The 15,287-nt window shown below is 44.9% G+C and overlaps 1 protein-coding gene across 2 annotated transcripts in view; it reads right to left on the bottom strand.

Moving 5' to 3' along the window:
- The window catches only part of LRRK1 (leucine rich repeat kinase 1), a 67,647-nt gene that overhangs the window by 7,686 nt on the left and 44,674 nt on the right, over positions 1-15,287 (bottom strand). For both annotated transcript variants that reach the window (XM_042875948.1, XM_042875947.1), the window contains exons 21-31: positions 12,502-12,673; positions 10,741-10,904; positions 9,583-9,722; positions 8,193-8,439; positions 6,677-6,843; positions 5,679-5,876; positions 4,752-5,029; positions 4,414-4,608; positions 3,600-3,751; positions 1,952-2,069; positions 562-678 (exon numbers count right to left, since the gene is read on the bottom strand). In XM_042875948.1, the coding sequence (XP_042731882.1) occupies positions 562-678; positions 1,952-2,069; positions 3,600-3,751; positions 4,414-4,608; positions 4,752-5,029; positions 5,679-5,876; positions 6,677-6,843; positions 8,193-8,439; positions 9,583-9,722; positions 10,741-10,904; positions 12,502-12,673 (1,948 nt within the window). The remainder of the gene's footprint in view (positions 1-561; positions 679-1,951; positions 2,070-3,599; positions 3,752-4,413; positions 4,609-4,751; positions 5,030-5,678; positions 5,877-6,676; positions 6,844-8,192; positions 8,440-9,582; positions 9,723-10,740; positions 10,905-12,501; positions 12,674-15,287) is intronic.

Genomic DNA, 15,287 nt, shown 5'->3' with positions numbered 1-15,287 from the left:
GCCAATAATTGGATGGTAGCAGTTTCAGAACCAGCTAGATAGCATACAACTTTTTATTAGTCATAGGTGGCAGCTCGTAGACTGCATTTATGATCTAAGCGTTCTCTTCCAAAACCAAAAAGTTTGTGTGCACAGTATTACCTACACAACAGCTGCACATGTGCCAGCAAAAGAGCAAGACCAGGAGCCAGAGTATACCCAAGCCCTGCGTTAAGAGTTAACAAATCTCTATACTAATTACTCATTCACATCCCCTTGACTTTGCTTGATCAGCCTAAACCTTGTCATGCAGTCATGTGGAAACACAGCTGGAAAACTTCCTTGTGGGGGGAATTTGATCTGTTTGGACCATTATCCCGGCAGAGTTGGCTGTGCCAGCTCCGGACCCCTGACATGGGTTCATGCCCACACCTCTGCCCCTTGCTCTGCTGGCAGTGGCACCAAAAGCCAAAGACATCTTGCACCACCAAACACTGCAAACTACTTCGATGCTGGCTGGTGACAAGTGGCACAAGCCTTGGCAGCCACACACACAGAGCAGGATCTAGGATTCCCCCATACCTTTTTGACAACAGGAATCACCAGGAAGCAGCTGACAGCAGCAGGAGAGTCCAAACTCTTCTGCGGGGCCTTCAGAGGACACATGCCCTGCAGCCTGTACACTGAAATCTTCTGGTCCTGTGGAAGAACACATCAAATTCGATGAATTTCCATTGGTTCTCATAATTTTTACACTTTGATACCTGAATGAGATGCAACTACTTCGCAAACAGTTTTTATTTGTATTCTTCGTATGCAAAGTCTGAATTTCCCTTTGTTTTCTCTGGAGACCATCAGCCTATGGGCAGGACCCAGGGGGCTGCCTTCCCCAGAACGAGCTGTGACCCAAACCCAACCAAACTCAGCACCACAGCTGTTATAGCAGCATATCTAAACCAGCACTGGCAACCCTGACTCTGAACAAACCCTGAATTTGTCAGGACAACTGAGACACTTTTTGTGCTCTTTTGCATTCACCTGTCAGTCCAGACTAATACTGGAGTTAACCTGCTCTACACCTCTACCTAATACAGAGCACTTGCTTTGGAGAATAGCAGCACATTTAATGTGGATCAAAAAGGTGAAAACAAAATGCTTTAAGAACTCTGCATTGTATTTTTTTCTATACTTCTCATTATGGGAAAAAAAAAAAAAAGAAAAAAAAATTGAATATTTGAACCCTGCTTTAATTTGGGTGGACAGAAAATCAAATATCTTATTTACCAACATGGGAGAAAGCTATCCACCTTCACTCCATTCCAGCTTCCTTACTCCAGCCATGTGAATTCACCAACACAGATCACTTATTCTGCACACATGGCCTCCTCCCCCCCCCCCCACCCCGAAACTGAACTTCAGGAACATTTGTTTCATCTATTTTTTGCTTGCTTCGTGTCAGATGGTTGTGCAGAACAGGCTGACACTTAACACAGCCCTTTCTGATGGGCGGATGCAGGCTCAGAGATAAGCCAGCCATGCTCTCTCACTCTTATCTTTTCAGCAGTGGTTTTCCATGGTGAATGCTGCACTTGGGTGCCCATTTCCCACCAGATTCCAAATCCCTCCACCCTGTTTTACAACCCCGCCTATGACGCATGGTTTCTTTCACTGCTCCCCTTTATCACTCAGAGATAAGGACATTTCCCAGATGGAAACACTGGGTGCAGATATGCCCCAACTGAGACAGTTTTCACCTCAGGCAGCCGAGCTTCCCATAACTGCTCTGAACACCAGGAGACACAACCATCCTCTGTGTGTCAGCCAAATAAGCATGCAGCACCAACACCCCGTGAGGCAGCAGGTGTCAAGCCATGCTGCTCAGGTCTGTTGCCTTAGTTCTACTGACTGCAGAAGCTGTGGGTTTGCACCCCTTGCGAGGAGGAGCAGTTCAGCAGGGTGCTGATAGCCTTACCTCCGTGGCAGCCCAGAGGGCATTCTGAAATTTCAATTGGCAGCACAGCTTCATTCCGGGGCAGCTCATCCTCTCCACTTCTATCACCCCTTTTTCTGGATTCACCACAGTGTAGTTTCTGAAAAGAGCAAACAGTTGGCTGCAGCCAGCCTCCAACCTGCATAGGGCCACTTCTGGCCAAGCCACAGCGTGATGCAGACGGTGCTGCAGGGCTCTCCAAAGGGTTCTCATAAAGCAAAAGACACAAAGACATGCCAGCTCTTCCTCGGGGTGGATGTGTGATTGCTGCTGTGAAGATTTCAGCTCAGCTATCCAACTTTGCAATGGATGAAGGGGATGAGGAGCACTCCCATTGCCAGTTACTATAACTCAGCTGTGAGATGAGCAGCTCCAGCTGAAGAGCAGTAATTAATAGCTGGAAGCTCTCAGCCTCCCTCACCCATTAAGATTCTCAAGAGAATATATGCTCTTTTCCCAAGCTCACTGCCTCAGTATTATCTTGTTTCATTGCTAATTCTGGTACATAAACAGCAGATGACGATTCCTCCACATAAGAGCAAAGATCCGTAACCTGATAAATTCTTTTATAAATACGACCTATAAATATTTTTGCAACTACAAGGATTTTGTTTGTTTTGGGTTCGGGGGAGTTTATTGGCTTTGGGTGTTTGAACAACAACTGGATATTCACAATCGCATCTGCAAGCCCAGATGTTGGACCAACTGCAGCACAGGCAATCACACATCCCGAAATCTGTCATATAGAAGCAATTTGTTATTCAGCAGTCTCCAGCAATTGCATTGTCCGGTCAGGAAGCAGATTCCCTGAGATATATTGCTGTGAATACTTGGACAACATCCACATATTCAAAATACATCTGTGGGTCCCATGTGTTTCAGCAGGAATAGCTCTACTGCCTGCACTGAACGGCTGGCCAGGCACCACAGATAGCAAAGCAAACAGCTCAGGAACAAATCACGTACCTTTCCCATTAGGTTAATGCCTACGAATAATTAATACAAAACTCAGATCCATTTGTGAATGTTTCCAAACAAAACAAGGGCTATAAAAATCCGTAACATCCATAAAAGCAAACCTAACCAGCCACGGGTCATAGGTGGCTGAGCAAAACACCATCATCTCAGTCACAATTTAATAACACTTACAGCACATACCTAGCCAGTATGGCACACATTTTACTGGAAGCGTACACTTGGATGCACACACAGCTTCAGGCATGTGGCTAACTCCTGATGATTTCAATAGGATTTAAGCATGTGCTTAATTGCTTTGCAGAACAGAGATGGAACTGCAGTCTCAATTAGGAAAGGTTTAGCGTTAAATGGCCTCATTAGGAAAGGCAGAACACGTCTGTTCTCATGTGCAAATGCTCCATCCTGTGTGTATGAATCATTACACTGCCCTAATCTTCTCCTCATATTAACTGAAGCAGAGTTAAGCTCATTAAATATCCTTTATAAAGCAACCACTGTTCCCAATTAAAAGAGTTTGGGAAAACAGCGTTCAGTGTATCCTTGGCATTCACTCTAATCCACTTTCACCTTCTCTACCTCCCCTCAGAGGGGTAAGTGAAGACACTGAAGGATTTTTACTTTAAAAAGAAATGGGTAATAGGAGCCATCTAACCTGGTATTTTCCTTCCCATCCCAGAAAACCACAGTGTATTCCTGTCCTTGGGAGCAGAAGAAAGAAGACTGCTTCCCACAGGGCAGCAGGTACATGAATGTTGCAAAGGTGGGATCTTTCATCTGTCCTACCACAGAAATGGCCAGCGGACGCTGTGGGGAAAGGAAAAGAGAAGGACACACATCACAAAGGCAGCTGGAGGTCCAGATGGAAGAACAGAACCATAACCATTGCTATTAAAGCTACAGAGCCAAGGACTCCTTTAATAAAATTTCCTGTGATGTACCCATGTCTGCACCAACTTCTCCTTACAAATCCCACCTCAGTGGTTCTTAGCATTCCTCTGTATCCCAGAATTTATTCAGATGTAAGATGCAAGAATTCTGGGACCTGACCCAACCTCTGCCTGTTTGTGAGTCAAGGCAACCTTTACTTGATGGCTCCAAGCCATCAACTTAATTAACGAGAAACGTAATACACCAATATCCTTTTTTTTCATACCTAAAATCCTTTTTCTATCCCCTCATTATAATTGGAGGGGTTTTGAAGTCTTTGTAGTTATATTCACAGCACGATGCTGTAGCTGCTTCTAGAAATTATGGGTAATGTCTTGCCCAAGCGAAATCAATAGCCTAACTGCCATTGACATCAAGGGACCTGCATATCACCCCAGACGTCTCAGGCCACCAACGTGCCATTGTTTCATTCATAAAACTCTAATTTAAGCTAGTAGAAGCTCTGGGCCAAATCAGCAGGAGGGGGAAACAGGCAACTGAGCTGCAGAGCTGTATCAAGAGGAAGGGGTGTCTGGTACCTTTTCTGGCTTAGTGTCCCAGCACTCCATCATGAGTGCCTGCATCCTATACAGCTGCACCTCCTCCGGCTGACCAAGAACAGGACGGATCCCTTTTGACAGCTTCTTTGCTATCTGCAGTTGATGCTGTCCCAGCACAGGCCGCTGACCGGACAGCAGCTCATACAGCACCATTCCATAGGAGAACATGTCAACCTAGAGCCAGCAACAGAGCAAACCTCCCATGGTAAAGGCAGCATGAAAGAATACAACGGGAAAGATAGCACTGCACAGCAACACAGCAGTTAGGAGGGAATTCAGCACGAAGCCACCACCACCCGTGGACATGCCACGGTTACCTTCTCATCATAGACTATGCGAGGCCGGATCTCAGGGGCTTGATAGCCTGGTGTGCCTTCCACCCCGAGTGCTCCTTCATGGAACGACTGCCGAGAGATCCCATAGTCAGACAGCTTGATATTGATGTGCTCCTTGACATCCAAGGACCACACCAAGATATTGTCTGACTTCAGGTCACAAAAGATGATGTTCTTCTTATGCAGGTAGGCGAGGCCAGTCACAATCTGATACGCTATTTTGTGTGTCAGCATGTGTCCCAGCGGCACAAAGGAAGACCCTGCCACAAAAGGAACAGTCTGCCTTCAGGTCTTGTAATCATAACTGCTTTTTCCCCTTTCTTTCTCTTTCAAACTCCAAAGCAATAACTGAGAATGCTTTAAAACATCGCCCAGTGCCAACATTCAAAGTGTTGCCATTCATGTTGCTATACAAATCTGGCAGTTGTATTCTGAGTTTTAAAACCCTTCCAACCTCCAGACCCCTGAATCTTCTGGTGAGAATTAATGCTTAACTGAAAGTTGACACAAAGCCCAGGTGCCAAGAGGGTCAGATGGCCTCAATCTAACTCATTCTGAGTGCCATTCATTTGATAGCAACAAGAACACAGACAGTTACGGGAGAATTCAGACTGCCAGATACACATCTGTGGGGGGAAAAACACAGCACTACACAGGAGAACTGAAGAGAGCTGCACTTCTTACTGTGTAGCAGAAAAACCGAAAATCCAGTCTCCAAAGTAGTTTTCAAAAAAATGAGCATCAGTTTTTACACTTAGTCCCCAGAGGCACAGCTGAAGAGCAATGCCATCCCTCCCAATTTCCCTCCTTCCCTTCCGTGAATCAAGCAGTGCTTTTGGCATTATCAATCCTTTGTCACTATTGTGACCCAGCTGTGAGATCTCCCAGAAGGGAGACTGTGCTTTTTACCTTTGGAGTTTTCAGACAAGACAGTGGTGAGGCTGCCCAGAGGGGCCAGCTCCAGTGCAAAGCAGAGTGGATGGATGCTGATGCCAATGAGGGAGACAATGCAGGGGTGCTGCAGTGAGTGGAGCATGCTGGCCTCCTGGCGGAACTCAGAGAAGTTCTTCATGGCATCCATGGCTCTCAGGTGTTTCAGCATGGTATCTGGCAAGACATACAAACTCCTCAGTCCCCAGCTAAAAAAAAAGAATGTTTATTATACCCTCTTTGGAGGGTACTAATCACTGAGAAAATGAACCCTTTTAAACTAACGTCTTCTGGGGGTGGATGTTACATTGCAGACCCTTCAGAGGAAGGGGTCGTTCCTACCCTTGCCCAACTGCCCTCTCAGAAGTGGGACTCTATTGTCCTTCTGCCATGGGACACTCCAGGCTGCTCAGGCAAGTGTGCTACGTGCCAGTGGGACAGCAGCTGTCTGCTTCTTCATCTCAGGGCTTCCCTGGTACAAATGAAGAAATTGAAGCACCTTCTCCATTTCTTCTGTCCTTGGACTGAACTTCTGATGGAAATCTGGGCTCAACACCCAGCATATACAGTATGAGAGGACATCCCTGCCTGCCCAAGAAGTGGAACAGGAGGATTTCCAATTTCCTTTCTTTATGTGCTGGCATAGATGGAATAAGACTTATTAAAAGTCTTATTAAAAGGTAGACCTGCAAACCCTTAGTGCAAACCCACGCAAATACACACTTCTCATTGCCAATGACCTTCTTCTCTGACATCCTACAGTGAAAATGGTCTTAGTTTCTGTACCTTACAGGTGTTGACATGAAAGACTCCTTAAAGACACCTTCCTCCTCCATGAAAACACATCGGTTTTGCTGTTTATTTCAAAGCTGTATACAAACAGGTGCTGCCAGCACTTCAGAGAGCAAAGGCTTTTTGGTCTTAGCTTGTGATCTCAGGCTGCAAGAGTAAATCTCAGTGCTGATTCTGTACCGTACCTGCAGCTGATGTGGGAGAACCACTGCATTTTTTGATCTGAAATCTCTTCACAGCCACTGGTTTTCCTTGGTATCGTGCCCGATATATAACAGTTCCACTTCCACCCTGGCCAAGAACGTTGTTTTCATTTTCACTCCATTCCAGTTTGCTGTTTTCCAAGAACAATCTGCCAAAAAGACATTGGGGCTTTTTAATTAAAAAGACAAGCTTTAAAGTTTAAAGGCACTGTAAATTCATGTTTTTAGTATGATTGTCATCTTCACGCATCCCTCCTTGGGTTCTTGTTATATCTGCTGAACAGACAGGATCCCCTTTTTCATCTCAAGGTACTCTGTGCTGGTTCACATACGGCTCAACAGATTCCTTGCAGAAAGAAAAGTAATGAGCAAATAAGTGAAAAAGGCTTTTTACTGGGTGCCAGCTTATCCTATGAGAACCCAATAGAACTGGAAAGCACACGAACTCCCTCTCCAAGCAGATGGCACAGCTACAGACATTTCTAACATTTATCTGTATTAATGATTTTTTTTGTTTGTTTCATTTACCTCCTGTTCCACTTCTTTCTGTTGAGGCAGGACAGGATGTTTATGAACAGCCCTATACTCCAAAACCTGATTATTTCAATCAGCTTACTGTTCCCAGGCTGTAATTCATCATTTCCCCACTCTTCCAGAACTCAAACATCTCCACTCACCTCACACCAGCCAAATAAGTCTGTAGGAGAAACCATAGTGGTCGGCCACTGGTGATGCCAGCCCAAAGTACCTATCAAAATGACTGTAAAAAGGGAAGCAATGGGAACATAGAAAGGCTCCAAGAGCAGCTGACAGGACACCATTTGGTCGAGGCGTCTCACAGTTCTGCTTCCAGCCCAAAGAGGTTTGAGAAATATGAACTGAAAGGGACTCTGGTCTTCTGTTCTGCCTGCCGGGGAACATGATCCATATGGAATGCAGGTAAGCAGCTAACAAATTTAGAAATGCTGCTAGAGGTAGGAAAGTGTTTCAGGTGCTCAGGATTGTCACACTACTAATCCACACGCAGTGGAACCACGCAGAAGCCTCAGCCCAATGCGAGTTCTGTAGTGGCACCTATATAAACTCACTCTCCTAAAGGTGATCTAAGCATCAGTCTTGTGACACAGCAGCACTGCCTTTTGGTCCTGCCATAGTAAATTTCCATCCTGGTTCATACCATCTGAGGAAGACTTCAACAACAGCAGAGTACTGACAATGCAAGACAAAAGTGACATCAAAAAGAGACTTCCATATTGCACTGCTGTGATACTAGAGGACTCAATAAAGTGGAAAATAAAGCCACAGAATGGCTTGGTTGGAAGAGACCTTAAAAGACCACCCAATTCCAATCGCCATGCCATAAGCAGGCACACCTTCCACTCATAATCCTCACCGTCAGCGTGCTCCTCTAGCAGAGATGGTTTAGGAAGAACACAAACAACTGAATTACAACTGAATGCACACTGAAATTAAACCAGAGGCCATTGAATAACATTACCTGGCAGGAAAATCTGTCATGAAGAGCTCTGGGACCAGCTCTTGGAGAGAAACAGGGATGTCGGGGTGGTTAGGGCACGTGATGTAGTCCAGTTCGATGGCAGTCAGGACGCAGTCCTCCATGTTGAAGTACTGAGCATCCTCTGCCCTCTCACCACACTCGTCCTCCAGCCTGGAAGCAGCACAGATGTGGCAGGGCACATACTGCTCCATCAGCAACGTACCGTCACTCTCAGTGGCTGTGAGTGCTTCAAACCAGGCAAACAAACAGAAAACATAACTTAAACTGAGAAGGAGCAACAGCTCTGAGTGCATTCAAGTGTCTGCAGCCGCTACCTGGATCCAGTGGCAGGAAAAGGTCAGACTCGTGACTGCAGCAGTTTGTGAAAGCAGGGTTATGAAAGCTGATGCAGGGCAGGAGAAAGCACTCTCTGCAGCACTGAAGGCAGGAACACATTGCTCTCTCTCATGAGCAACATTTTCAGACCCTCTGAGGGAAAAGCTACCATGACAGAACTTCTCCCATCAACTGAAGAGGGATTTGGTGTTGTCAGCCCCCATTAAATGCCTACAATCCAGTGGATGCATCCAGGCTGCAGCCTTTGAAGTCATGACTCTTCTCAAGCTCCAGTGATTAACATTATCATTATTTTAATCTAAAGGCAAATAAAATCTCCTTTTAAGTTTGTAGCATGCAGAACGTGATTATGTGCAACAACTGTTTCCTTGGGAGAACCTCCAATTAAGAGATTCTGGCACTGTGTTCCAGACCGCTGAGTGACCGATACGAGATGACAAAGAATATTGAGACTTTGTTTTGGTTTTAAACAAAGTGTACCGGGGTTGCAAACGGCCCGCTGGGTAACAGCATGATCTGTGCTGATCACAGGAAAAATAACTGCTGGAGTCAAGGAAGTTACCTTGGCACAGAATCCTTGGTATCATATTCAGTCATGCCGCTCACATCTCAATTTTATTAATTACAAGCTATTCAAAATGGGGGATAAAAAGCTGATCCCGGCTGACCCCAAAAGGAGTTTTGGCACTGAGGGACAGCACCAAGTAGTTTGGGTGAAATCCTGCCCCTACTACGAGCAAGGGAAGAGACTCTCACTCCTATACAAGCAGGTCTTGCTTCAATTGTAATATTTCACTTGTGCTTGCTGAGATTGATGGGATGAAAGATGCAAGGTGTAGACCAATGGTTGCTGGCAGAGAATCTCAATCTGTCTGCAGCTTATCAGCTTCTCTGAGACATTATTGGCTCGAGACTCTCGGAGCCCAAGGGGTTTTCATTTAATATGCAATACTGCACACCTGGAGAGCTTTGCCAAAGAACTTTGTGTTACACAGACATAACACCACACCGCAAATTACAAGACTTCTCTTACCAGGAAACCACTGGTCTATCAAAGAGTTGACATGATCTGTGATGAACGCCATGGCTGAAAAGTCTCTTGCTTCTGACTGGCAAATGATTTTAATTCCCCCACTTTTTTTCTTTTTCCAGTTGACATCAGAAGACTCAACACTGTTTAAGAAAGACAAAAGACAGTGGAATGAAGCTTTTGTTAAGAATCGGTGTCAACAAACTTTCTTTCTCCTAGGAAAGCTGAGCTACAAAATAACATGCAGTTCATAGGCAATCAAAATAAAACCTTGGCTTTGAATATGAATTTCAATTCAGTCCATTCTGCAAATGACTTTGAGAAGAAATTGCTCGTAGTAGGTAAATGCATCTTTACTACAAAGGGCTTAGTTCTGTAATTCCCTGAAGCACAGTACATGAGAAGATATACTATGACCACAACCTTGGTCCAGAGTTTAGGGTTCTAGCCTCTGATTTGCAATGTCTGTCCAAGTCTCTGTTCAGCTGCAGACTGCCTAAATGAATTCAGGAAAGACACTATATTCTTCTGGTTTCCAACTACACAGCAGCACCAATGGTTCTTCCCTATCTTTCCAGGGACTGGAAGAGTAAATGCACCTGCAGATAATGCAGAGATGAACATTGAAGTGGCCACCAGCTCCTCACATCTGTGAAAGAACATGGATGGCAGCTTTCCTCCAGCCTCACAGCCAGCAGATCTGCCTTGGCCAGATTAAACCCACTGCCCATAGCTCTTGTCACACGCAGTCTGATAGCAGTGAAGCACCTTCACTCATCTGGATTGCTGCCACACAATAGTGGAAATAGTGGATTCACTGGAAAACTCACTGACTTAAGGAAACCTTTGCAGGTGTAAATGTGTGATTTTTCCTGGCAAAGTGTTCTGCTGTGAATACCACTCTCTGTTTTCAGGTCTCTTTAAATTTGTGGCTGCAATAACACGTAAGGCTGATACATTCAGAACTGCCATGCAACCACTTACTCATCGTTGCTGTCACCAGCTGTTACCAGATGAGTTATGTCTATCAGAAGAGCCTCCTCTTCCACCGATGAGTGAGCACTGACAATGAGTCAGGCCCATCCATCTCCATTCAGATGATGTGCCTCACACACTCTATTAGTCCCCTGTAACGCATGCTGCATTACAAACACAAATTACCTAAGATAGCCTCCATCAAAGGTAACGAACAGACCTTCCTGCCAGTAAACAGTGTGAGTCCTTTTGACTCGGAACGTGCTGCAGCGGTTTCTTTGGGTGCCTGTGAAGCTGTAGATGGTCACCTTTTTGTTTCTTGTCTTGGTGTTCTTCTTGTTTTCAAACAGCTGAAACACACGAAAGCATGATAATCATCAAAACACTGAAATTGCTCTTAATAACATTGTTTTAATCAGGTATTATGGTGATGACTCTTTCTGGCCTTCATAGATGCTACCATAACATTTCCACACAGGACAATCTGTACTCATAAAAAAATTGCACTGGAATGAAAATAGGCACATTCAAAGCTGGTTTCGCAGCAATGAAAACATTTCCACGCCGCTCAAAAAAGAACAGTTCCATGGCAGCAAACAGCTCCACAAGAAAAATGTAGAGCTGCAGGAACAGGTCAACAGGAGGCCACAGAGATGATGAGAGGGTTTGGAGCACATCTCCTGTGAAGAAAGGCTGAGGGAGCTGGGCTTGTTCAGCCTGGAGAAAGCTCCAAGGAGACCTCACTACAGCCTTTCACTACTTAGGGGAGCTTAATTCTACAATCAGGACATTTGTGACATGAACTCTTCAATTCCAGAAGTCTTAAAAGGGCAGAGCTAAGTGCTTAGCTCCAATTTACCACTAATTTAGCAGATGATCAAGTCTGCCCTCAGTGTAGAGCTAACTTTTCCACCTGTTTCAGTGGGAGGAAGATGGCTTCCCTCCAATGCATTTCAAACCAGCTCTTCAAGCAAAAGGTACTTCTGTTTTCAAACCAAAGCATTAATCTGCAGAACTTCACTGTATTCACTTCCCTGGAACTTATTTCTCTGCAGACGTTTTTCCATGTACCTCACCAAGGACTGAATAAGGTCACTAGCAAAGGTGTTCTAAGGTTATGCAGGGTCCGTGGGGATGTAAGCAAGGAGTTGCCAAGGCAGCCCTTTAAAACAGGTGAAATTACGAAATGGTTTCAGAAACCTGGAACTCAGAGTACCTTCCAAAAACAAGGAACAGTTTTCCACGTTCTGTACATCAGTGACAGAACACAGTGTAAATGCTGTTAAGAAGCATTAAATAGCTGTTAAGAAGATACCACGGCAATACTAAAAATATTCTGCTGGTATTTATTATAGCTTCCAGCAGATCTGTGTTTTCAGATATAAGCTGCTGTAAAAAAACATCTATATAGCAACAAAATTCACTTAGCTTTCAGAACCTTACAAAGACTACTTTAGTAATATGCATACTACTTCCACTAATGGATGCCTGCTTGCACTCATTATCTCTAATTAAGGCAACAGTCTTGTAATTTTTTTCCTCATTTAAACCCATATAGATCCAAGCTGACTTGATGGAGGTATTCCAGATCTCCACTGGGAAACAAGAGCAGAGTCTGGCCCAGAGGAATGGTCATGGACAAGAGCTGCAGGCAGAACTCCAAATATTTGTTTCTGGAAGGTGCTGGGGGTACTGAGCTCTGTCAGAGAACAGTGCAAGAAGGAGGCAGTGGAAAAGGCAGGTTTCCATCCCTCATCCCAATTTGCTGTTCTAAGTAGCACCTACTGTAAGAACAGTTTCAGATTTTGATTGCAGAGTCTTATCCCCCCATATTTACATGAGCCATAATATTGAAGGCCATGACTGAATCAAGCTAGATGGGAAGAAGCACTCCAAGTACTAACTTCAGCAGCCTTTTTTTCCTTGCAGAGAGATACAGTCACCTACCTGGAGGTCCATCTCTGCCAGGCTAATTAACATTCGTGCAATGAATCTTTGCCAGAAGCCAACTGGGACAAAACTCATCTTGAAGACCCTCTGGATGGTATTTGTGGTCTGGTGGCAGAACCCGTGGATATCTAACGCTGGCTTGGTAGGAAGCAGATGAGGGAGGAGGTAGCTGAAACAAACCAAATTCAGCAGCTCAAACTTCAGCTACAGCTTGTAACAGTGAGTACATTGTTACTGGATAATAAGGCGATTCAGTCTCCAAAGAGATTTTTAATGGCACAGCCTACTGCATATAAAAAAGCTTTTAGGCTGAAGGCACTGCAGCAATACATGGAGAAGTTCATTTACACTATGGAAGCAAGCAGAGGCAAAACAGACATGACATAATTCAGCCAGGGCTATTGGACGGGGCTAAAATTGATGTAATCAGCAGGACATTTGTGTAATCACAAATTAAATGCGTGAAAATACGAGAGTCATTAGAACAGCTGTGATGTTGAGCCTCATTCAGGCTCGGTGTCTTTATCACCGTGCTCTGGTAGTAAACAGAAGAATACAGCTGTGCTGCTACATGCAACAGAAGCTCAATGCAGAAACATACAGCAGCTCGGCTTCTTTAAGTCCAGAAGGTGGGGAGAGGAGGTGTGCTGGGAGGTGGCAACCAGACATTTACAGGCTACAGGGATGAGGCTGCTCTGGCTCTCATCCCAGCCCCAAGCATTAAGCATCTCATGTGTCAGTATGACAGTGTTCCCTGCTGCACTGTGCTGCTGGACTCCCTGCCGCAGCCCTGACAGACTTCCACAGCCAGGACTCACTGTGCCAGACTGATGCCAGCAGAGATGTTACTTGCTTTCCTCCATCTCGTTCTGCAAGCACAGACTAGGTCCAGCAGTGGATCTTTTCCCGGGTGTGGGAGGAAACCCAGAGCTACAGGACTACCAGAAGAGAGCAGTGGTGGAGCAGAGGCCCACAGAAAGTTTTCAAATTATTTTCAGATCTCTCAGTAAGCACTGAGTATTCACTTGTTCTGATCCTTGTGATCTTGGAAGCTAAAACTTTGGATGCATAAAACTGTTTTGAAAACTACAAGCTTATGACTTTCAATACCTGCCAATAAATCTGTATATTGGTGATACTCTTCTGTACCAAATAACATTCCAAGATGCTTATATGATCCAAAACCAGCCCAAATCACATTTGCTTGTAAGCAGAAACACTGCTGTTTCATCAGCGTTGAGCCTGAGAAAGTTTGTCAGCATCTGGGGCTCATCACTGACGGGCATCATGACAGCAAGGAGGCAAACAGCCAAGGGCCTCGACCAACACACACTGACAGAGACAAGACACACTACTAGAACTAATGTTGGGTCGAAATCCAACGCTTTAAGCCTATCACATTTTCTCTCCAGCAGCTGTAGTACTCTGTGAAAACTGAAAAGTCACTTTGGAAAAGGTACCTATCACTGGACAACAGCTTTCTCCATATGTCACAGTCCATAACATCTGACTGCGTTTCCCATGATCAAATTATCCCTTCCATAAAATTATCTTTGGAATGTACAGCTGATAAAAATTTCTCTTCACTTACAAATTACAGTAACAACAGTCGTATTTTCAACTGTATTTTTACAAGCAGATCAAAGCTAAGTTGTATGCACCTCAGGTGGAGAAATGGAGTGCATTAGCCTTGCTCTACACAAGTGGAGGACACACTTTACGACAGCCAATAAATCTTCCTCAGTGCATCAGAGAAAGGGTCTATGAGCATTAGAATTAAGAAGGCCAGTGAGGCCCTTCTGGACCACAAGTATATAGTGGATTATAATACAGATGGAGATTTGATGCTCCTGAACAACAGCCAATGCAAATTTTGGAAATATGTGAAACATGCCCCCATCCACCCTTTCAGAACAGAGACCAGCAGCTGCTTTCTCTGCTCACTGCACAGAAATCCTATCTGGCAATCTAGACAATAATTGCAGAAGCGCAGTAACAAATAATTGCTCTGTGTCTGGCTGGCACGTTAAATTAATCCAACCTGCCAGAGCTGCAGTCTGTCAGTGGGAAGAATATTCTGTTAATGTGGCTTGAATCACTCCAAAAAAGATTGGGCAGGCCATGAAAAAGCAGTTTCCTTATTCTTGAGGCTCAAACAATGTGATTGCCTTGGAGAAAAATGGCAGAGAGCGACGAGGAGTCCAAAAGTCATTTTGGACTAAGCAGAAACCTCACTGCTGTATCTGTGTTAAGCCTGAGAAAATTTGTTGGCATCCGGGACCGGATAAGTGACAGGCATAATGACAGCACAGAGAATGCTGCACTTGTGCTGGCATTCAGAGCTCCTAAGAGGCTGAGGGCAACACAGCCATGCTGTCCTGGAAGGGCAAGGTAGTGAAATGCAAATGCTGCAGTAGAAGTGCACTGCGAGGACGGTTTCACCATTAACCCAACAACAGGCGGTCGCCAAGCAGATGGGAGAGAGAAAAATAGCAGGGAACTCTGCCCAGAAGGGATGGGGGGTGGGAGGCAGGGGGGGAGGAAGATTCATTGACATTTAAAGAGAATGAGGTTTCCTGCACTATTTCTAGGAAAACTATTGATCAGCAGCTTTGGATGATGCTAAAAAATAAGGAAGTCACGTAGCTACTGAAGCAACACTTTCCTGCTTTCACTAGAAATAAAACACTCGTTGCATTCAGGGCTGATGTAATTACTGATTACAGAAAGTCTTCTGCCATACTCTGGAGTGAGGATCTTCCATCAGAAACAGGTGACTCCAG

The sequence above is a fragment of the Lagopus leucura genome, unplaced genomic scaffold, assembly GCF_019238085.1.
Source record: "Lagopus leucura isolate 7727_CA_CO unplaced genomic scaffold, USGS_WTPT01 Super-Scaffold_100015, whole genome shotgun sequence".
Classification (NCBI taxonomy): Eukaryota; Metazoa; Chordata; class Aves; order Galliformes; family Phasianidae; genus Lagopus; species Lagopus leucura.
Note: the sequence above shows the minus strand (reverse complement) of the source record. Positions and strands in the feature narration are given on the sequence as shown.